At 43.1% G+C, this 23,416-nt stretch overlaps 1 protein-coding gene across 3 annotated transcripts; it reads left to right on the forward strand.

The window, feature by feature from the left end:
• The first annotated feature begins 353 nt into the window (after nucleotides 1–353).
• NAA50 (N-alpha-acetyltransferase 50, NatE catalytic subunit) lies at nucleotides 354–22,620 on the forward strand. 3 transcript variants are annotated; one of them, XM_074896897.1, is made up of 5 exons: nucleotides 354–504; nucleotides 14,542–14,678; nucleotides 15,152–15,271; nucleotides 16,204–16,270; nucleotides 18,704–22,620. In XM_074896897.1, the coding sequence occupies exons 1-5, from the start codon at nucleotides 497–499 to the stop codon at nucleotides 18,882–18,884; spliced, it is 513 nt and encodes a 170-aa protein (XP_074752998.1). In that variant the 5' UTR covers nucleotides 354–496; the 3' UTR covers nucleotides 18,885–22,620. The 3 variants fall into 3 exon arrangements, with proteins under 3 accessions (XP_074752998.1, XP_074753006.1, XP_074752988.1); XM_074896905.1 differs by having other exon boundaries at nucleotides 14,545–14,678; XM_074896887.1 differs by lacking the exon at nucleotides 354–504 and adding an exon at nucleotides 11,089–11,184.
• The last annotated feature ends 796 nt before the right edge of the window (nucleotides 22,621–23,416 follow it).

Raw genomic sequence — 23,416 nt, forward strand, 5'->3', positions numbered from 1 at the left:
TCCCCGCGCGCATGCGCCGCACCCCGCGCCGGAACTGCCCCGCGCGAGCCGGCATCTCCACACCCACTTCCGGGCGGAGCGATGGGCGCGAGGGAAGGAGGGGGAGCACCCCCCCCTTCCCCTCGAGCCCTCCCCGAGTCACGTGGAGGGGGAGCCGCTCGCCGTAGCCCCGCCCCTCAGCCCCTCCTCCTGCCGCGAGGCGAGGGGCGGGCGCGGCGCGTGCGCGGGGCGGGGCGGAGGAACGCGCGAAGGGGGGCGGGGGGGTTATAGCGGCGAGGCGGCGGGCGGGGGCGCGTGCGGCGTGAGGTGAGGGGTCACGGGGGCGGGGCGACGGGCGGGCGGACGGAGGGAGGGAGGCCCATGTGGAGCGGGCGCGGGAGCAGGAGGCTGAGCCGCCCGCGCTGCCCGGGCCGAGGAGGGGGAGGCCGGAGCCGCACCGCCGGGCCCTACACGCAGCCAGCGCGGACGCTGGTGCCGGCCAGGCCGCGGCCGCACCATGAAGGGGTGAGTGCGGGCGGGCCCGGCGCGCCCCGTAGGACTCGGCCCGGCCCGGCCGTGACAGGGCGGCGGCGCTTGCCCGCGCCCGCCTGGGCCGCGCCGCCTCGCCTCGCTGGCGCGGGCGGCGGAGCGGGGCGGGCCCGGGCGGCGCGGCCCAGGCGCGGCGGGCGGGCGGCGCCGCGTCTCGGCGGGAGGGGGTTCAGCGGCGTCGCCGCCGCTTCAGGGTTGGCGGCGGAGGGGGGTTTGCTGTGTCTCTCCCGCCCTCTGGGAGAGGGCCAGCGGTCCGTGCCGCGGGGCGTCGGTGTCAGGGGAGCTCTCTTCCGAGGGGAAAAGCCGGCGGTCCCTTCGCTGCTCGGGGGCTGGGGAGCCATTTCAGCCGAGCAAGAGCTCCCCGCAGGAGCTCCCTTGGCCGTAAAATTTATTCTGCTGCTGGAGCAAAAATTTCCCGTGCTCAGCCGTGCTTTGCTGAGCCGGTGGGACGCGGCGGCTCTTCGTGCTCCTGAGGGAACTGAGCTTGCGAGCTCTAGGTTGCCGCAAAACGAAGGGAGGGAGCAGTCGGCTGGGGGGATGCTGACTGAGCTCTCGGACTTGTCTGGTGATAGCAAAGAAGCGCAGTTGGGTCTATGCGAAAAAGCTGCCGGCCTCGGACGAGTGGTTTTGTAGGGCTATTGTTTGTAACATCCTCTTAGCACTTTTTGTTGGTTTAAGTCTCTGAAGTGTTTGTCTACGTGGAGGCCGTACAACGTCGATGGATGAAAACGAGCTGTGTTTTGTGTCTGATTTCTGTAGCACACTGCTTTGGGCCTGGCTTCACCTCTCAATGGCTCTTGAAAAACCTAGAGATTTCAGATGTGGTTGGCCGAAACACTCGATTTTCTGCTTGGTGGAGGCAGCGAGGTGCAGTGTTTGAACACGAGACCCTGGAGGCCTTCTGAGTCCCAGTCTGCTTTGGTGTCAGATGACCTGCCTGACCTTGCACAGGTCACTTTGGGACAAGTTTTTCGGTGTTGGTTGAATCACCTAATGTTTATTAATTTCAGCATCACCTCTGTTCCACAAAACATGATCTTTTTACTCTGTGCCTCAGTTTCTTCATAGGCACAAAGGAAGCTTTCCACAGCTGATTCTCAAAGGCGTATTAAATCCGTCCCCTTGAAACTGATGTTATGCAATGCTGGGTAGTATTATTCCAGTTTGGCAGCTTAAAGGCAGGGTGAATGGAAGTTGAAGCACTTAAGCTTTTGCTAAGAAATGGTAAGGGCTTTAGCTTATTAGCAGTTGGGGTGAGGTCACACGACAGGACAGCTTGATAACAGATACTGTTTCTTACAGTGTGTAAGCAGCTTCAGACATCATGAGGGGCTGGCAGGTATGTGTAGAGAGAGGTTTGGTGATGATTGCTAATAAACTGACTCTCAACTGACATTAAATAGGTGTGTTTGGGATATCGGGCAATCCTTTATTCGCCTGCACCACCCTACATGAAACAGGGCTCCCTGACAGAGTTTACGAGACGGGTGACAGCATTGATCAGCCAAGATGAAGTGGCAGTTGATGTGATCGTTGTTCAACAGAGCAGCTGACAAAATTGGGTTTCCTTTTATCCTCCGCTGACTGTTCTGCTGTTTTCTCCAGCTTAGCCCTGCTTTGGCCACATGTCAGTCATGAATTGAGGGACGGGGTTGCTGGGGCCTGGATGTGTGAGGTGGAAGGTGGCCCAGGTGTGTCAGACTGGAGCCATGAAGGTCTGGCACATCGCAGCCTGATCTGTCTGCCCTGCTGCAGTGCTCCCCAAGGAGGGCCTGAGCCCTGGTGTTGCTTGAGCTGCTCAGGAGTTCTCATTTTGGGGAGTTTTTTACTTTTTGTAACTTTTTTTAATTAAAAAGCTATGGAGCAAAAAACCACATAACCCTCTTCTGCTTCCAGAGCACCAAACTTTATTTCTGTTACTTACTTTTACTTACAGGCAGCTTTATTACCGATTCGACTTCAGAACTGATCCCTTGGGTTTTTGTACTTGCATATTTCTGCTTTTCTGGTACTCGTATTTCTGCTTTTCTGGTACTCCTTCATTTCTTTGAAGAACAGCATATTCCTGTCTTGTCCAAATACTGTTAGCACCACGTAGCAAGTTCTTGTGCAGAATAAAATCTTCATATTGAATCCAGGTGTTCTCTAAAAATTCAGATTGAGGCAAATAGGCTGATAGAACTCAAACTGAAAAATAACCCGATTTAAGTACAATGAGAGAATCAAAGGACTAGATGAAGATTTCAGATGGAATATATTAAATTACTTAGGGGTACTTTGGAACAAAACCAAATTGTCAAGCTACAAAGATCCGAGAAGATCCCTAAAAAACAAGTACTGTCAGAAGATAGATCCAAAAATAGCTCTGAAGCTTCAGCTTCTAACATACAGAAGCTAATGTGGTGTTTGAAGGGATCTGATCTGTCTTCAGTATTGAATCCAAAATTGTGGATCCGTTCTTCTGAACAAACTGACTCCATCTGAGTACTTTTTCTGGGAGTGTATGCGTTGCATAGTAACCCACACCACAAAGTGCAGACATGATTTTGGGAGCACGAAGAGCCATAACATCAGCTGTAATTATGAACAGCCTACTTTGGCAGAGAAAGAATTAAAAAAGAAACCAGCAAGTTCTCTGACGTTTTGAAATTTCAGATCTAAAGGAGATTGTGTAGTCAATGTGCATTGCTTGCAGCCCTCTTTCTTAGCTCTCTGAATTCAAAAGAGCACGTAGCCCTGTGTTAATAATGCACAGAGGGCTGTAGTGTCTCTGTCATCAGGGTGTTTGAGATCAGGTGACTTCTTTTACAGAGGACCTTTGGTTTCAGAGATAGCAAAAGATTTTTTTTTTCTTCCTGAAATTTTGTGGGTTTTCTCTTATTTGATGAGTTAAACACCAGCTTCTGAACTGGTAATTGCTGTTACCTCCCACCTGCTTTTGTGATACTTGGCTTTATGTTCACTCTATCCTCGTCTTCTGAATGATTTTAATAGTTTAGAGACTTGCTATGTTTCCTTTTTTTTTTTTCCTTAAATGTGAGTTGGAAAACAGAGGTAATTCACTGTTAGCAAACTTCATGATTCTCTAGAGATTCATTTCTTTTTTCATTTATTGTATTCCTAAATATTGTTTTTGTTAGTTCTGGAATTTGAAAATCTTATTTTAGAACTGGATTTGCACGAGGAAAAATACCAGTGGGAGGGACTTGGGTTCTACTGTCTGTGGTAATTCTACAAAAACAGGAGAGAAGCTGTAAATAATACTCCCTGCACTTTACTGTTTTTGCAGTGTTGATTCACCTGTTGCTCAGTGGTTTTGTATTTTCATTGCAGTTGTTACACTACTGGTTTTAAGGAAAGAAAACAGAAAATTTTGCATTGATTCTTGAGCATTTGCTGGTTGCTGTCTGTGGCCTTTTGACATCTTAAAGTAAGGGTGCTTTCCCAACCCATTTCAGCTCAGATGAAGCCTGTGAGAAGTCATCCAGGTTTTCCCTGCTGCCCTTACCTAAAAACCCCATTACACAAGGGGTGTGATGCAGGACACACCTGCTCCTTCATGTGCCTGTCCCTGCTGTGTGACCGGGAGTAGCAGATATCGAGCATGCAGTGTACGTTACGAGCAGGGCCCAGTGCCTGTGATCCTGTGTGTCTGTGTTATTTACTCACATTGACCAAACCCCTCTCCAGTTTTGACGGGAAACACCTGTGGGATTGTCATGTGGCAACACACTTTGAGCCACAGGATGAAAACCTGATTGAAACGGGCAGCAGAGTGCCAGGCGTGTCACCGTTATCTTTGAAAGCAACATGTGCTACTTTGGCATAAGAAACTTTTAGGAGACTGCTTCTAAACTTTTATGTGTTTGCAGTTAAATCTTACACTTTGTAGTTTCTAAGGGTCCTGACTTGCTGCAGAAGAGCCCTTCAGACTCCACGCTACCTGACATATAGCCGCTCCCACAGAGAACTTGGTAACCCAGAGGCTTTGCAGGCTAGCACTCTTCTAGCTGCCTCTGTAGGAGAGACATTGCAGCTGGGGAATACTGAGCATAACAGAAAAATAACAATACTGTTTTTAAAGTATGGTGAGTTGTTATGGGTGAGCTCTGATATCTCTGCTTGTTTTGCCCAGATTCACAAAGTAAGCCCTTCAAGGTCTTGAAGTTGTGCATGTTTCTCGTGAGAACAGTGAGGGGTTTTTTCTCTCCTCTTCTGAGCTAGTATTACAGAGTTTGTGCAGAACTGTTGATGTGTTTCCATTCACCAGGCACAGTGCTAAGCTTAACATATATGAGAGGAAGTTCCAAGTTTGAGAAAACTGCTGAATTGTCATATGCACTGGAGGCAGGACAAAAAAGGTAATTGAGCTTGAAAATCACTGTTTGGTTTTAGGTTTTTTCTGAACCTAGAAACAGCAAAGTGTGAGCTATGCTTTCTGTATTTAATTTCATGGATGGTGAATTTAAACCTTGCCTATATGCATGCTTAATATCTTCTAAACTAGTTTAGAAAAACTCGGTGAAGTTTATTTTAGGTACTTTAACCTGATATATAAGTCTTGCCACTTTGAGTTTAATTCCATAGCCAGATTAAGACATTCCATGAAGTAGGAGGGATTGGGAGGATGGGAAGGTAGCATAGGGATTGTAGCTTCTGTTTATTGAAGCACTTTAGAACCCAGTCTGGGCTTTTGAGTAGTGTTTTGATCATTCAGTTCTTTTTACGTCTGCGTGGCTTGTTAGTATGTAGACTGGCTTGCTAGGTTGGGACATTCTCTGAAAAATGTAGTATCTTTAGTTAATCACCAAATGCCACAGACTCTGCTGCCATCTCCTGAGGACAAGAGAAATGATGCATTCTCTTTTGCCACATTACATATCTTCTAAAATGGGGAATAATGGGTGATGGTTGAGCCAAAAAAATACTTTTATTCAACTGGAAATGATTCAGAACTTGAAGAGCCTGCCCATTTGGCAAGCATTTAGAAGGGCTCAGACCAATAATCTGAGAAGGAGGTAGATTTACTTTTAACACAAGGAGGAAAGGACAGGAGAAGTTGTATCTTTATATTTCTTTGGGAATTGATAAGAGAAGTGCAGTACCTCCTTGCATCCCTTCTGTCTAAGTGAGGCAGGCAATGTCAGGATTACTTTCTGCTCCCTGCTGAAAGCGGAGAAGGGAAGAAGTGACTTATGTGGGAGTTTTAGAGCAGCAAAAGTTTGTCAGGGGGAGATTTGAGGTGGGGAAGGGAGGCAAAAGACAGAAGTAATCCGTGCATAGAAGAACTGCTGGTTATTTGGAGACTCTTGGACTTGAAGACCTGAGAGTGGAGAAGCACAGCACTGAAATGGGGCAACTGTGTATTTGTGTCAAAGCATATTGAATTAATTCATTATGGGAAGGAAATGAAACGAGCCTTTATAGAAAACAGAGCCAAAAACATTTCCACAACACTGTCACTAGGTGACTAAGATTAAGATATTGGAATTTTCCTGGGGGCAGAGTAATTTTTTAAAAATTACTCTGAAAATACCATGCTGCATGGTAAAATCCTGATGCATGAAGTACTTCCTGAGCTCGCTTGGCCTTCCTCCTCCCTCTCTCTGTTCTTTTCCAGGCTCTATGTGATTTTTGGCCCTTAGCAGACTAGAATCTCAATCCCTGAAAAAAAATTTCCCACTTCCATCATCTGGCCATTGTATTTATCTTCTTTTGAGAGTATGGGGTCAGATCCTGGGCAGCAGCTGAAGGCTTGTGAAAGTTTTCTCTATGTGGCACTTAATTTCTAGTCACTAAAGATCCCAAATTAAGTTGAAAATTGTAATTAAATATGTTTGGTTTTAGCTCTTTAGCACAAATTTTCATTGGAGAATAATTCATTCATATTGAAAATTGGGAGGGGGAGGAAGCTTTTTGTTGATGAGTTAGGTGCTTGCAATGATTGATGCCTTAGAAGTAATTGAAGGTAGGCACATAAAACTGATAGTGTGTTCTGTTATTTTTTTCACAGTATGTTATTTATATAATCCATGATTCAAACACCTCAATAAAACCACCAACCCTGAGACTGAGATCCAAAATATAGGCAGGAGACCCATAATGACCTGCCATAATATAACAGACATGGGCCTTTGTAAAGAAAGGTCTTTCAGTGACCTATAGAAATAGTTTGTGGGAAGCAGAGAAATGCTTTTCTCCTGATGTCAGTTCTATAGTGTTACCTACTATAAGTACAAGAAGTGCCCTTGAGCTATATAGATTTATATAAATAAAGCACTTTGTGAACCCAGCATCACTTCTACTTTGAATTTGAAGGGAAGCCTCTGTTCTTACCTGAGGATCATCAGGTACTTCATGTACACCAATTAGCAGAGGCTCATGATCTCCTGGGAGGCAAGTAAGGGTTATAATTGTTATATGCAGGGACACTGAAAGGGGCAGTAATTTATAAGATGTCTCAGTATCAGTAAGGGAGACACAAAACTAATTTTGAGCTAAGTTGTTTCAAACTGGTGAAGTATTTCTACTCTGTAATCATGGTTCAAAATCTGAGTGTTCTTGTGAGCTTTGTGAACTAATAAGGAGAAGTGGTTAGACCAGTAGTGGAGAATTAGGATTTCTGGCAGCTCTTGATCTGACCTATGATCACAGGCAAGTTGTTTCCTCTTTCACCTGACTTTGATGCACCTGGGATAGGCAATTATAATATCTAATCCTTTTCCTCGTGAAGTGCTCTGAAGCAGCAAAGTGTTAGAGCTACTAAGTATAGTAGCTCTATACATACATACATACTATGTATGGCTGCTTTTCTGTCTAGAGCAACTACATTTATTTCTGATATTCTGGAGTTTGAAAATCCTGTCAGCTGGGCATGGTGATTCTTGCTCTTTGTATCCAGCTGCAGAATGTTTATTGGGAACGTTTATTTTCATTTGACACTTGTTGAAATGACTTCACCGTCTCCCCTTGGCACTTGTATAATCAGAAAGTTGAGGTGCTTCATGATTGTACTGCTACTTTAGCTTTAAGGTTGTTTGAGTTTTTTTGGTTGAGATCAGAGTTGAGTCTAGATTTCAGGTCTAGGAAAACTCTCAAAGAACAGGTTTGAGCTGGGAGAACTGTGAGGCTATTGTAGCATACTGAAAAATTTGCTTCTTGCATGTGAAAAACAGGCAGTCTTGTACAATGGTCAGGTTGAAACAGAGTGAATTATCCAAACATAATGATGAAGCCTTGACTGTAATGTGCTGTGTATTTTTTTTGTTACAAAGGAGAGAGGCAAGGAGGATCTGAAGTATGTCTTGACAAATTATGACACGCCAGTGAAACCTATTCACACTGAGATCTGGTTGAATCACAAGTTCTGAGTGAAGTCTTCTGTTAATTTTGATTCTAAAATTACTTAGCTTTCTTCTCTATGTCACTGTGCCCTTCTGTACAATCCAGCACACAGCTGGGGGTAACTTCCAGCAGGGTATCGGGTGTCACGCACATACATGTTTTCAGTAGTAAGTGGGGCTGAAGAAGATCGGGGGGCTCAGAAACAAATCAGTAAGACGTTTTGCGTGCTAGGCTTGTACTTATCCTTCTGGTTTTCTGACAAGTGGAGCAGAGTAGATTTACAGCCCACAGATCTCCTAAATAATTGAAAACATACCAGTCTGCCCACAAGAACTAGTCTAACTTGTGTGCCTAGCAAGACAGCTCATCTGTTTAAAATAACCCAACAAAACAATAACAACAAAATAAACCAACCCTGAAACACTAGGGAGGCTCTTTGGCTTTGGAGCTGAATCTAAGCAAAGCCACACCCTTCAGGTCTATAGCTTTCATAGCTCTGGTTTGCTTTTATTTTATGAGTGGATTATCCTGTCTAGACTCCTGCTTTGACTTGGAAGCCAAAATAGAAGCAATAAAGCTACTTGGCTGCTTAGCGGGTGACAAACCTTCTCTGAAGTCCTTTAATTTGTTAGGGCCCTTTTCCCCCTCGTGCTCCCTCTCCTGACTGATGATACCTCAGTAAGTTTTATGAGTTACAGATACAGCTCTGCTAAATTTAGCGTGCAGATGCCTTCAATAAGCCTGAGCCCAGCTATCAGTTACGCTGAGATCTGTTTCAGTCAGGCATATCCCTCTGGGGAGAGACTTACATTATTTAAAGTTGAATGAGACTGAGATTCTTAGAGCATTAAGAAACTCGGAATTCCCCCTTTTTCTTCCTGATGTTGGTTCTAAACTAGTGTTCAACACTTACTATTTGCTGGGACTGAATTTGTGTTTCCTCCTGAAATTGGCTTCCTCTTGACCTATTGTTCTTTGTGGCAGCTGTCCTTTGGTATATGTCAAGAGGCAAAAGGTAGCCTTAGCATAAGTGAACACTGATGTCTTCTTTAGCCTGTGTTACTTCCACCAGTATAAATTTAAGACATAACAGGAAAGAGGCAGTGTTCAAATCACAGCCTATCTGTAATAGGCTGCAGATAGAGGAAATGCAGCTGCAGTAGGACTAACTGGATGGCCTTTGGTCCTACAAAGTGTGAGGGTTTTTCTAGCAAGTGCCTGAAGGATCTTAGGGCGCTGGCATGTTCCGGGCATGCATCCAGTTTCAGTAACAGCTGCATGTCACTAAAGTCCCACTTCCATTTGGATTTTGTGGATTGCTCCTCGCTTCCGCTCTTTTATCGCTGGGCAGCATCGCTGCAAGCTTTTAATGAACAGCAGCCTTACGCACAAGAAACTGGTGTCCTTCACTAGTGAAGCCTCAGTGTGCTTTTTCCCCAGTAACGGAGAGTCACAGTATGCTGCAGTTGAGACATGTGAGCGTAGTCCTAGGGTAGGTCAGAAAAATGCCTCTGGCAGAGATGGGAAAAACTTACTGTTGTATGTGGCAGTAGTAATTATTTGGGGTGCTGTAAGCAGTTCTAGTTAGCCGTGTTTAAGGAAAATTAACTTTAATCTGAAGGAACAGAAAGAAGAGCTAGTACGACAACAGTAGGAATTAAAAAACAGGAGGAGGCCAGGAGCTTGGCTTTAGTTAGAGGAAGAAAAGCATAAAGAAGTCATGGTAGCTCCCTGAAAAGGCACGTGTGTTAGGCTGTATGGGTACCCATCAACTACTGAAGCTAATGAGCAACAAGAAATGGCATATGGGTAGACTTCAGTACACTTAGGCTGGAAATGAGAAGAAATCCTAACTATGAGGATAATGGTAGCTTGGGAATATGTTTAAGTGGCTTCAGGGGGCGGGCATTCCATCTAGGGAAGGGTATGGATTTGTAGAGCATTGTAGAGTAATAAGAGGCCTGACATGATGAGCCAGGAGTCCCTGATTCCTCCATATTAAAACAGTTGCTCGGGATGGGGTGGCTGACTTGGTCCAGAAGCTTGGACACCTAGGCTGAATACAGCTCATGCTGCACACCTGTGGAGTGCTATTTGAGATGTAGGATGGGAGTAATAAGTGTGTATCTTCTTATTAATATTATTGGAATAATAGAATAAAATAATCTGTTAAGAAAGGGCACGTCCCTTCTGGGTGCTTCAGGCTCTTTACACACCTTTATGTTCTTTCATCTGCTAATTAGAGTTTAGGATTGAATTGTTTTCTTTGCAACAGCAGAGGATGGGTATTTCTGGTACAGGCTGTACTGAGCTGAATGCACAGAACTGGCCTAATCAGACCTTAGCTGATACAGTAAACTTATGTTACTGGTTTGGCTGAGAGGTAACTTGAAGAAGCAGGTCTACTTGTAAACAGCTATTAGAAAACAAACAAACAAAAGAACAAAAAAACCCCAAAGCTATTTCTGTTACTCCAGTGAAAAGAAAGGTCCTTTGTTACAGGTGTTTTGTCTTGGATCTTTTGAGGCTGGGGTAGTTTTAATTCCTTAGATTCGAAGTGCATGTTATTCTGTAAATGATAAAGTGTAGCACAAAATCATGTAGATGCCTAATGATGGCTGTGCTCCTTGTCCGCAGTACTTCCAGTTTAAGCTGGGGCAGGCTGGCACTTCTGCTCAAGAACCGACGGGCTCTGCCTCTGGCAATTTTTTTTTTCTTCCTTATGCTGGCAGAAGACTTGTGTGGTGAACCCAGTCAGGGGACTGATGTGGGTTAAAATGAAACTTTTCCTTTTTTTGGCTAGGTTAGTTTTAATTGGGGTTGGTTCACCACATTGTTGCCCACATGTCTGTGCCAGCAAGAGGATGGAAATGAGTGGCTTGGGGACAGCAAGGCTGCTGCTTCTGGCAGCAGTGCCAGCTTTCTTGTGTTTTTCCTCCAGGCCCTAGTGGCACTTCTGCTGTGCTGTCCTCAGGCAAAGTGATGAACTTTCATGATGTGGGTCTTCCTTTCCGTGTCCTCATTTAGTTTACTTATTAAATGTTTTTGTGTGTAATAGATGTGGTGCTGATTTAATCAGCTAGTGCTATACATTAAAGTTGTTTATGGTTTGAGTACATACTTATTTAAACAAACATATTTAGCATATTAATTTATGCTTCCTGCAGTGTTTCTCAAACTTTTTTCGTATTGTCCTCCAGGATAAATTACAGGCCCTGGTGCAACTCTCGAGCAACGAGGAAACAGCTAGTGACAGAGCACGGGAGGCAGGCAGAAGGAGATGGCAGGAGGCAGCAATGAATGTGGCAAGTGGTGAGAGATAGGGGGGAAGCCCAAGGGCTCAGGGAAACTGTCAACAGAACCTCTTAGCCACCTACTACTAGAACTTGTTTCTCTGGCCTGATGCCAGCCTCAGAGGTGATGTCTTGGCTCAGCAGTTAAGAGCAGCCTTAGACTCTCCTTCTGAACTTACTTATTCCCTGTCTGAAACCTTCTTGGTGAAGGTCTGTCTTCTGGCCATGGTCCCTTTCTCAGCTGTCTTCTCCTGGCTGCCCCTGACAATATATCTTTGTCCTCTTGCACTGTCATAATAAATTTTCCATACTGACTGTCTTCTAATGCCTGATTCCTTGCTTCATTAGTAACTAATTAATTTAAAAATAATATTAGAAAACACACTACCCAGTAATAGTCTGTGTCAAAGATTTTTGCTCAGAGGGACTTGCTCTATAACAACTTTGCTGTCAGTTTATTTTAAGAGTTCATGCTAACATTACTGATCTACTGAAGCTTGGATCTACCAATACAAAAAAAGTATCATCAAGGTTAATATACTATTAAATCTTTTGGACCAAAAGTCTCAGCTTTCAAGGGACTGAGTGTGAATGTGAGGTTTTACTCTTCCCTTACCTCCTACTCTGCAGCTAATTAATCTAGTTGAGCAGTTGAGACCTGCTCCCTTGCTCTGATGCAGACTGCAGCAAAAGAGGCTGCTGGGTCTTCTCTTTGCTCCTAGTATGAGATTACTGAGGTGCTCTGCTCCAGCAAAACTCCCAGACACAAATACACCCAGGAATCCACATGCTACAGTCTTATTCCTACCCTTTGTGAGAAACAGTTAACAGCAGTGCTGGATGAGATTAGAAAATGGCACAACTTGCCTTCTGTGTGCCTGAAGAAGCCCTGCCATGTTAGGCTGAACAGCTGTGCTAAGCTGGGCATAAAACAAGTATTATGGTTATCCCACTGTCTAATAACTTTGATAGCATGCTTGTTTACAGTGGGAATACTTCTGTGGTGTGAGGAGATCATCCTTACTAGCTCAGTACTTCCTTTATGTTGGACTGTAATTATCAAAGGGACTTGCACAAGTAAGTGGTGATATGTGAAGAAGGGAATCTTGAGAGCAGAAATAATCTAGAAGATGGAAAAGGCTGTGAAACAATGGGCTGGTGGTGGTAGGAGTCACAGAAAAGAGATACTGCAGTCTATTTCCACACAATATAGTGGTTTATAGCTGGAAACTTTAGAAATATATCCCACTGCTGTTGCTTGTAGTGTGTACCTTGACACGGATGAGATGCCAGAATGTGGAGACTGCTGCTGCTTCTGTCATTCTTGAGATCACTGTTGGAGAACATACTGTCCAGCTCTAGTGAGATACCTCCCAAGAGACTGCTGTACAACTGGGCAGAGCTCAGGGCCAAACTACAAAAATTTGTTGCTTAGTAATTGCCCTTGCAGTGAGGGAGGAAAAAGATCAACACATTCAGTGTAGTAGGGGGAAGATGGATGAGGAGCTGCCCAGAACAATTTGCTAGTACCCACACTGGCATGAGATGCTTGACACAGAGAGGCTTTTTAATTTCTTTGGCAAATGTGTGATGAAAGATTAGACTTCGAGTCAGCAAAGTTCAGTATGTAAATGCTATCTATTAATTCTAAGTAGTCACTGGAACATATTAATCTGATGGAGAATTACAAAATCATCAGTAGTCCATTAGTTAATGCTAGATGGTTCTCTAAAAGGTAGGCCCTACTTACAAACTGTTTAACTTCTGTAGGGCTTACTAGGGAGATTTTTCTGATCTGTGTCATACCAGAGAGTAGGCAATGGTGATCCTTGATATCTTTGCAGAACTGAAGACTGTATTCTTTGCTGTAAAAGAAGAGAAGAAAGTGGGTGTGAGGGCAAGTTATGCTTCCTGAAGTAAACAGTAAAGGCTCCATTCCTGTAGCTTTTTCTGATAGTTTTGCAGGCTGCAGTACAATGCCTAGAAAGCATTGTATATTTATTACCCAGCATTGGTAGCGACACCTAAAACTGATACGACATCTGGAGTGGCAATCACTTAAGGGCTTGTGATGTATAATCAAGGTCAGTTAATAAAGCAGAGACAGATAATATTCCACATTGTTTGGTGTGGTTCTTGAAGAAAAAAGCTGGTGGCTATCTCTTCTTTGTTTCACTGTATTATGTAAATCAATTTCGGCTGTTGTGTCCTAGGCATCAACCTATTCAAAACAAGCTGCCTAGGCACAAGAGGCATTGAGGATGGAAAGCAGCTACTGCACACTACTAGAATGAACTTTGAAGCCTGGCATACAAGGATTTTAGAAAACTGCCTTTGTGAAAACATAATTTGACTTTTTTAAAAAAAAGGCAAACAGTTTCGTTACCAATATTTTGGTAGAAAATAATCTGGTTGCCTGTTTGTATTTGGTAAAACAAGGCTGAGTGAACCGAGAATTGTGTGTTTCGAACTTGACATGCACTGGCTTTGTACCTGCCTAAGTATTCTGGTAACTGTCTGGGAAAACATTTTTATTATCTTGATTTTTTTTTTAAGTTTTCATTTTTGTAGTCCTTGTTAAAACTATCTACATGCACGCAAGAAATTGGCTGGGGGAATATGAACACCTAAGTTTTTGTTTTGTTTTTTAACTTGCTTCTGTACACATAGTGTTTTTGCTAGGAAGTTAAGTCCTAGAAAAGGGAGAAGCTTGGTTTGTTTCTTTTCATTATAATTCAGTACAGTACTGGTATTCTAAGGTTGTGATTCTGTTCTCAGCAGGAAGAATGATCATGACAGATGTAGATATCACCTTATCAGTGGCACCCTTGCATATTAACAGGCTTAATATGCTGCACACAGTATTGTTGCTTTTTAGAGACAGCAATCTAGTAATGACTTAGTCCTTGTCTAAGCATAAGCTTTATATTGATAGGTGGTAAAATTAGGGCTGTCTTTGAAGCATGGATAAGGACTTCATTTTCTTGGTCTCTATTCTAGCCACCTGTCCCTCCCATCTTCCCTCCTGCCCTGTGATCTTGATGATCAGTGAGGAAATTAATGGGATAAAGTTAAAGCTAATACTCCTACAGAGATTTGTGTTCTCCTGTCTCCCACACAATAAAACCACACATACTACAGAAGGTCAGTGTTAAGTGTGCTCTGAGAAACTTCTGACTGTATAGTACCAACTAAAATGGGGTTTGGGAGTTAAATTGTTCACCAACAGAAGACAGGTTGGACATTGCGGTTCAAATATGTATTGAACTGATTATTAGGTGGGACAGTTCTCTAAGCATAAATAAAGTAAATAATTTTGGTGTCCTTAGAAATTTTGCGGTGTGTCAGATGTAAAGCATATTTTGATTTGTTCCAGTAGCCGGATCGAGCTGGGAGATGTGACGCCACACAACATTAAGCAGCTGAAGAGGCTAAACCAGGTCATTTTTCCTGTCAGCTACAATGACAAGTTCTACAAGGATGTACTGGAGGTTGGCGAACTAGCCAAATTAGGTACAAATGTTCTTGCCAGTAATTGTGGGCTATGGTGGCAGAAGGGCTCATCATTGCTATCCATAATGATTTCGAATAGCAGATCCTTCTATTTTGTTGTTTTACATAATGAAAAATAACTGTTTGGGAACCTCAAAAAGCCACAGTCCCAGCCTCAGAGGGTTTGTGTTCTAAATAGATTCCGTTTTACTGGGAATAGGCGTGTTTTCTGCTACAGCAGAAAATGGGAGCTATGTGTGCTGTCTGCTTACCTCCTGATGTCATTGCTAGTTGGTTTGAATTGTGATAAGCCAAACCCTGTGTCGGAGCACCATCGGTAACTTCCAGTGTTAAGCCACAATGTACGATATGTTATCTGGATGGGAGAATTAGCAGGAGGGAAGGAAGGAAGGAAGATACAGGGTGTAAATAAAGGAGCTGTATATGTAGTTTGAGACTTGTGACTTATAACACTTCATTTCCCTCCCTGGCAGCCTATTTCAATGATATTGCAGTGGGAGCAGTGTGCTGTAGGGTGGATCACTCCCAGAACCAGAAGAGACTGTACATCATGACACTTGGATGCCTGGCACCCTACCGAAGGCTAGGAATAGGTAAGGAGGATCTTCTTTTGTATCTGAGTCATCAAAGAAACGAGACTGCTGTGCAGCCTTCTAAATGCTCTTTCAGATTTTTAACCAAGATAGTGCACTTTTAGACCACTGATTTCTTTGGAAGGGACTTTGGGGAAAGAGAGTTATGTGCTCTTTTTTTCCCACCTTTCAGAAATGGACTTTTTGTAGAACTTTCTAATTCAGAACTTCAGATTATTTTAATCATATTATCATACTGTGATGTAGATACTCTGCTTCTATAGATGTGAAAATTGATGCACAGAGATATGAAATAGTTTGAGGTATGCAGCCAGTATGCAAGTCACGTATAAGCAGAAGACAACGTTCCTTCATTGGGTTATCTCTTCACTCTTCTAAATGTAGGGTTTTCGCTATTTATTTTGTCTTTAGCACTACTGATTATTACTGCTCAGGTGTAGTACCTGCTTTCTGTCCAGACTGCAATTAGTTCTTTTCTCCATGTTGCAGATTCATAGGCCAGATTAATCAAGATCTTACAGTAACCTGTTTGCTTTGACAAACTGGGATGAAAAGATAACTGTTTTTTAAACTGTTTTACTAGGTCTTTATTAGAAAAATTTACCAATGCTCTTACTGCTTTATACATTTTTGACTGTATTTTGAGGTGAGTTTGAGACCTTGAGGCTAGTATTTAAATAAGCTGCTTTATATGCATACTTATGGGCTGGTGGGTCTGTTTTTTCCAAAGAGACAATGAATTAAATTTGAGCAGTCAGAAAGATAGTGAAATACTTCTACATCATGTTTTATTTGCCTTTCCTAGTTCTCACAAGCTCTGTAATTTTAGCCTACCTACAGTTAACCTGCCTCTCCCTAAGAAAGCCATTAGCTAAGTACAGACTTGATTGTGCACTTCTGGTTTTCTTAAGTATCTCTTTACCTTTCGGCAGGAACTAAAATGTTGAATCATGTCTTAAACATCTGTGAAAAAGATGGCACTTTTGACAACATCTATCTGTAAGTAAATGAGTTACTCTCATGCATTTTTGGAGAGGTGAGAGAGGCATATATGGGAGCAAAGGGAGGGAGATCCAAGAGCATTTTAGTATGTATTTCAGTGGGGTCATGAGACTTACAAGTACTAGCAAGAAAGCTAGGGGTCATATTCTGGGCTTGTGTGATGCTGAGAAAACCAAAAGCTTGCTTGCTTTAGAAGGGCTTCTCCAAATTTGCTGAATTTGAAAGCAGTTTAGTTACAGAATGATGTTCTATAGCAGAATTACACTGTATGACTGAAAAAAATTGGGAAATAATTTGGGTTTTTTACCATGCAGTGAAGTCTTCAGAATGGAAAATACTGCAAGTCTTGCATGCAGTTTGATGCATTAGCTGTCTGCTTTTATGACGGTACTATGTAGGTTAGAACAACAGATCAGAGGTGCTTGCAAGCACTCTAGGTTTGCATTCATTAGCAAGGCCCAACTGCTTAGTCCTGTTCTTGCACTATGCCAGGTCAGCTGTTTGTTCAGCAACACAGTAAACTAGGACAATAACCTGACCCAGCTGGGGAAGCAGTTTTCAGCTTTGTTTCTGGGTGTTGGTTTTGGTTTTAGTGGGGTGGTTTTGGTTTGTTTCAGTTTTTTAAATCAACTGCATGTCTGCGTAAGCACTTGGCATGACACAGACATGTGAACAAGCTTTGGGGTAGAGGACAGGGCTGCTTTAAAGACACTGCCATCCTAATAGATCCCCGTGGAAATAGAGCCAGAAATCCATAAATGCCAAAGCTTTGCTTCCCCTTCGCTGCTGGCTGCACACTTCTGCTTCTTTCTGTGCATTGGTGTCTGTGTGATTACCAAGTGAGCTGATGAACTTTTTGGCCAAACTTCTCCTCTGAGCCAGCTTCTTCCTTGTCCATTACCACCAGCTAGGTAGGGATAGTCCCACACCAGGTATGGCTTGGATGGGCTTCTGCTGCCACAGAACTGCACCCTAAACTCTTGCCAGGACTGTTGGAAGACTGTTAGCAAGGGGTGTTTCGTACACCGCTATCGCTATAAATGGAGTGACATTCTTCTCAAGCTTAGTCCACCTCTGCCAAGGAGGGGTAAAGTCTTCCAAGTCCTCTACTGTTGTAGCTTTGTGCCATCTCTGTAAGAGGAACAGGTGTTTTAAAGAGGAGTCAGAGTAAAGCTGCTCTTGGCTTGTATTCCTGCTCTCCTGCCTCAGAAAAAGTGGTAATGAACTCTCTCAGATGCCTGCTAGTTGGCACAGGCTTTCCTTTTTGCTTTTGCATGTTACTGTGCTCACAGTGAAGGAACTGTTTGCTGGTTTTAATACAAAGCCCAAATCTTTCATAATCTTTCTTTCCACTTCCCGAAGTAGGATTCTGGGATGACAATAAACAGCCCCCAAAGTTGGGCACAACAAAGTTCTTTTAGTGGCCCACTGATTTTATTACTATGTCTGTTGCTTGTGCATCTTTCTATCTGTATGTACTGTGCAGCTTAGCACCCAGTTTGATATCAGTGCTTAAATTTGTCATTATTATGAAGTTCCCTTTTAGCTATTTGGTGGTTGTTGGGCTTAACACTAAGATCTTTTGTTTTGTTCTGCTGTTGCTTCCAGAGTTGCTTTGGTTCTATGGTTGTGCAGTATGCTTTCATGACAAAGTGATTCATGAGCTTGTGCAGTGTCCACTGAATTTTGGGAGTGTTTAATGAATGCCTTTTGCTGAGCCAAACATATCTCTCTTTTTTTGATAGAACTTGTGCAAATAAATATCCTAGTTGCTTAGGATGAAGAACTGATGGCTATTTGTTTTGGAGGCCTTGAAACTCTTGCAGTATGCTAGCAGGATCTGTAAAACTGGGGTAGACAGATAAGAGGGGAAAGGACTTTTTAAGTCCATAGGGGCTTCTTTGTGCTGTTACAGCTCTTTGTGAGGAGAAGGGAGTAGTTACAAGTGAGCACGGAGTTAAAATTGTATCAAACACCATTGCTTGTGTTGCACCCTGTATGGATCATCACTCAGACAACTGTTAAGGTCATCTGAGAAGTGTTGCTACAGGAAGTTGAAATTGGCCCTACCCTGAAACTTTGTCATGTATTTCCACAAAATACGTCACTTCCAGCTTAAAAAAATGACATTACTGAGCTTGTAATGCTTCAGAGTGTTTCTGCTATTTGTGTTCCTCAGAAGAACTTTATTGAGGGGAAACACTTGCCACTTCTCACAATGATTGCAACAGGCTATCCAGGAGCTGTGCGTTAGCTCAGGATTGATTTGGGAAAACAAAAATTTCCAGTCCTGAACTCACACTGTTGTTCCTTTCTCTATCTAGATAGCTCCTTTCCTTATCTTGTCTGGGACTGTTCTGAGTGTGGAGGCAGGATACTGTACCGCAGAAAGTTCTGATAGCTGTCTCTCTATCCTCCTTTCTGTCCCAGGCATGTCCAGATCAGCAATGAGTCCGCAATTGACTTCTACAGAAAGTTTGGCTTTGAGATCATTGAGACGAAGAAAAACTACTACAAGAGGATAGAGCCCGCAGATGCTCACGTGCTGCAGAAAAACCTCAAAGCCCCTTGTCTTGGCCAGAATGCAGATGTGCAAAAGACCGACAACTGAACAAAACCCCAACGAACACTTTCTTGCACTTGCTTGTCGCCAAATAAGGAAAGAGAGGCCTCTTTTTTTTTTTTTTTAATTCCACCCCTTCATCCTCTTGATTTTTTTTTTTATTTTTTTTTTTTCTCTTGACCTCTCTCCAACAAAATGTAATGCTTCTTCCAAGGATTGTCCCATCATGTTTGGGGGTTGGTTTTTTTTTTTTGAGCTCTCCTTTCTGGGTTGGGGGTTTTTTTTGGTTTGGGGTATTTGTTTTTGGGGTGTTTTTTTGGGGGGTGGGAAAAGGTGTGCAGATCTCTAAGTTTGAGGTGTGGAGGGCTTGAGCAGGTTATCCTGGTGACAAGTTTCCTTCAGAATTATCTCTTTCAGTAAGCAGAATGTAAATCCAATGGGGGGGGAAAAGGAAAAGCAATTCTTGTCCTTTGACTCCTACATTATTGTGGTTTTTTTATAACCTACAGGGTACTTTACTCCACCCCAACCTTTGAATGTTCAGTACTTCCCACTCTTCCTCTTTATTCCCCCCGCCTCAAAGTATGTTTAGTTCTTCCCAATATTTTTGAGTATGGCTTTTCCCTCCACCTTTTGCTGAGAAGGGTGGGCTACTTTACCATATCTTTTCACTCTGCCTGGGCTGATCTTTTTTGAATGCTTTTTTTAAATACTCCTCACCCAAGCTGGTGCTACACTTCTTAACTGAGAGGAGGGTTTAGAGTGGTCTTTGTTTTTTCTTTTTTTCATTTACCCAACTCCCAGCAGACTTCTGCCAGAGTAAAAGTTAGATCTGGTATTCGCAAGAGTAACCTTGTGAAAATATGAATCCTGAGGCAAGACCCTTGCTTTAAAAAGGGGTGAAATGCTGTGGGGCTCATTGCAAGTTAGTTTCATCTGCGTTGTTGGGATGGGAAAAGTGACTGTGACCACCTCACCAGCTTTGATTGCGTAAGGCAAGCACCCATCTCCAGATAAATCTGTTACAGCTACTAAATCTGTGGTGGCACATCTGAGATGAGGCAAGGGTTGAGGAAACCAGGCAGCAAGGCTGAGAAGGCAGACATGAATCTGACCCTATTCACATAGCTTTGCAGGGGTCTCCTGGATTTGCTTGGGATTGGCTTGGCTTGCTGTGTTTATGTGCTCCTTCGGGAGGAGGTGGTGAAGAACTGCACAGTTTGCTCCTTTGAAGATTTTTTTTTTTCCCCCCCTTTCCCCATTCAGTGGTAATAATGCAGTTCTCCTCTCATGAGAGGGTGTTCATGGAGCACCGGGGAAAGTGGCATATATTAGAGCATTTTATGGGTTTGGAAAATAGGCTGACTGGCTTCTTTCTAGTACTGTAACCTCAAAGCTACAGTAAACTCTAAGTTCTGCTTTGCATCCTTTCATGCTTTGTTTGCGTGAATATCAGTGCTCCTTTCTATGCACTGTTGCCAGCAATTTTATGTATGCCAATACAAATACCAACTTGAGCTTGGACTTTTCTCCAAGCACCTGGGAAAGTGCACTGAGCTGAAACAACACCAACCTGCCCCATCCCCCAAGTAGATATCGAACTGCATTCCTTTCCTGTTTGTTCTTTAAAGTTGAAACCTGCATCTTGAATTCATCCACTTTGAAAGCCTCTGACTGACAGCGTGCATCACAGCCTACATCTGGTTAGTAGGTGCTGTCCAGCCATTCGAGGGTGACTTGGGAACCAAGGATTTCAAGACGGGAGTTGTGGTGAGGCAAGGGATGGCACCCCTCATTTCACATTATGTGGTCTTCGATACCCGAGGGGTGACTGTACAAGCTGCTCCAGAATTACTCCTCCTTTCCCAGAGGCGCCTAGTGCATCTCGACAGACCTATGCTGTATGTAAGATGGCTACTTTTATTTGCTGGGTTTGCACTAATTGAGTCTTGGGGACAGGCGAATCACGAACAACAAAAGCCTGTCTGCATGGCCTGAGCACCTGTGTTTGCAACACTCAGTGGCAGACTCTGGCTAGAAAGATGCAAACAGTTTCCTTGGCCAGAGGCAGCCTAGTTTTGACAAAAGCTTATTTTTAGTACTGCTAGGACCTGCTCACACTGGTTTTGGCAGTTCTGGCATCTTTCTAGAAGGGGATGTATTGAAGCACAATTAGCTTTCATATGCCAACACAGTTTCCCTGGCCATCTGTAGACCAAACCAAGAGAAGTACATGGAGGGAGAGACAGTATTGTATTTGAGGATGTTTGTGCAGCACAGCTGTAACTCAGACCATAGCTGCCTCTGGTGCCAAGCAAAGTGCTCTTCATTCTTCTAGAACTAAGTGGTAAGTGTTTGGGTTGGGTAGATGGGTGTGGGGATATGAACTCTTAGGATTTGCTGTTGTCGTAGGCTTCCACAAATCGGTGTGTTTCACAGACAGTTTTCCTTCAGGTTTAAAAGTATGAGTCTGATGTCTGAACTTACTTGGATTAACCTTTGTTTCTGTCTTTTTGCTTTGGGCTGCCATCATTCTATGAATGTATCCCTGAAAACAATTCTTAAAGCTCCTATTCCACAGCAAACCTGCCTCATTGTAACTTCTGATGAAATGTTTCATAGGAGGTGGAAAAGAGAGTAACCACAAATCTAAGACTCCTTTTCCCAGGCTATTAATCCTGGAAAACGGTTGTTGAATCTTGAATACAAGGTTTAATCTGAATCTTGTAGAAAGCTGTGTTCCCTGTACGTGGATAAGGGCAAGTGACGGTCAGTAGTTCTGGATGACAAACAGTTGTATTTTATAGGTGTATCAGCCCTGTTGAGTGTCAGAGAACTCTTTTAGTGCTGTTACCCAGAGATACTGAAATTTGTGTGAAGTATAGGCTTACTGCAGAGAACTTCAGTTACTTTGGTTGTTACTGCAACAAGATCTCCTTTTAGCTTGAAAATAACAGCTTATAAACAACTACATTCTTTAAAAGTTGGGAGTTGGGGGGGGGGGTGGGGGGGGGGAATCCACCAGTGCTTCCTATTCCAGATGAAGATCTAGCAAGAAAAGTGTATGTGACTAACAGCTTTAGAGCGTAAGTTGTGTATATATGAGTTATTCCTGAATCTTTGCAGCTGGTTTTGTCGTACGTTGGTTGAAGTATGAAGATATTATCTACAGAAGGAGTCCTACTAGAGGAAACCATGGTACAGGGGAAAGAGAATCATCCAGGAGAAATATCCCTCATTTTTGGGAGGGGGAAGGGAGAGAATTTTATTTTGTGTATACAGAAACTGGCTGAGTTTACATGATGCAGCTAATGGTTAAACCTGCCAACTAAATATGACATACTGTTACAAATGAAACAAACTTACGTGATATCTCGTTAAATCTTGATGGTGCCCTGTGTCTAGTAAAAATTTGATCTCCCAGATTGTTTTATTCTCCCCCATGTTGTAATCCAGGGTCAGCTGCTATGCACAAAGTCTGTGTTTTGTAAAGTGTTTGCTGACTTGGATGTTTCTTTTGAATCTGCAACTGCTTCCTGATTAATTTGGCTAAGACCAAGCCTGGTCTCTTGAGTTAAGATTTAGTTAAAGGTATGCTGTATGCAGTTTACAGGTGCATTCTCAATGTTACAAGTTAAGTTGCAGGGGGAGCAAATTCTTTACAATAAGATGGTCCATTTTAAATCTGTATCATTGCCCTTGTACATCAGGAGCATGTTTTTGTTTTTCTCAAACTCTTTAGAAATACTGTTCAGAATAAACGTGCACTATTTGAGTTACGTCATTTATGACTTGTCATGTGCATTTTTTTGCAGTCCAGGTGTTTCTGTCTGAAATCAGATACAGAATATTCCTCAGATTTTCATAAACTGTGTAACTCTGAAGATTTCTAACATGCACTGAGAGTGGGGTTCCTGTGATGAATGCCATGGGTGTCTTGACAACTGAGGAGAGTGTTTGTTTTCCCTGAATTTATGAGCCTTTTCTCAGAAATCATCTGGTTTGGGGGGTATGGTGGGAGGAGAGGAAGAGTAACTGTCCTGGAATATTTTTGCATTGACTAGTGAGCAGTCTTGAAAAAGACCAGGCACCAAGAACTGTGTTTTGGGCTTTGCAGGTTAAATATTTTAAAGTATTTAAATTAATTGCTAGCTATTGCAAATCTTGATGACCATCTTTGAAAAACTGCGGTCTGTACCTGTAAAAGTACCTGAGTACTCTTCCATACTGACTTTTCTCAGAAAGGTATTGGAAGTAAAACTCATCTCTCTTCTTAACTATTCCAGTCTCTTCTGTTAAAGCCATTTTTGATCTGTAGTTGCTTTCTGCTTGTTTCCTGCTTTGAAGTGCCATTTATGAAGTGATAAAGCTGCACTGTGGTACAGTTTCTGGAGACAAAGAAATGTTACCCTAAATATTCTATGTATTATTCTATTTGCTCATTTGAGTTATTCTGGAAACTGCTTTATCGGTGGATGGAGTTGCTGCTTTTCATTAGGATAGCATGTGAAAGCAAAGCTCAGACTCAAATTTGCCTGTGGTCATGAGCTACCACTACCAGCTGCCTTCCCTGACCTCTG

Source organism: Athene noctua, chromosome 1 (assembly GCF_965140245.1).
Source record: "Athene noctua chromosome 1, bAthNoc1.hap1.1, whole genome shotgun sequence".
NCBI classification, from domain to species: Eukaryota; Metazoa; Chordata; class Aves; order Strigiformes; family Strigidae; genus Athene; species Athene noctua.

What these genes read in the sequence shown, in the direction of transcription:
- NAA50 (XM_074896887.1), top strand. Translation starts at nt 11,153, where the DNA reads ATGGCAGGAGGCAGCAATGAATGTGGCAAGTG. An exon ending in AGCAATGAATGTGGCAAGTG is followed by an intron (nt 11,185 to 14,541) that starts GTGAGAGATAGG and finishes GATTTGTTCCAG; the next exon opens with TAGCCGGATCGAGCTGGGAG. An exon ending in ACTTTTGACAACATCTATCT is followed by an intron (nt 16,271 to 18,703) that starts GTAAGTAAATGA and finishes TTTCTGTCCCAG; the next exon opens with GCATGTCCAGATCAGCAATG.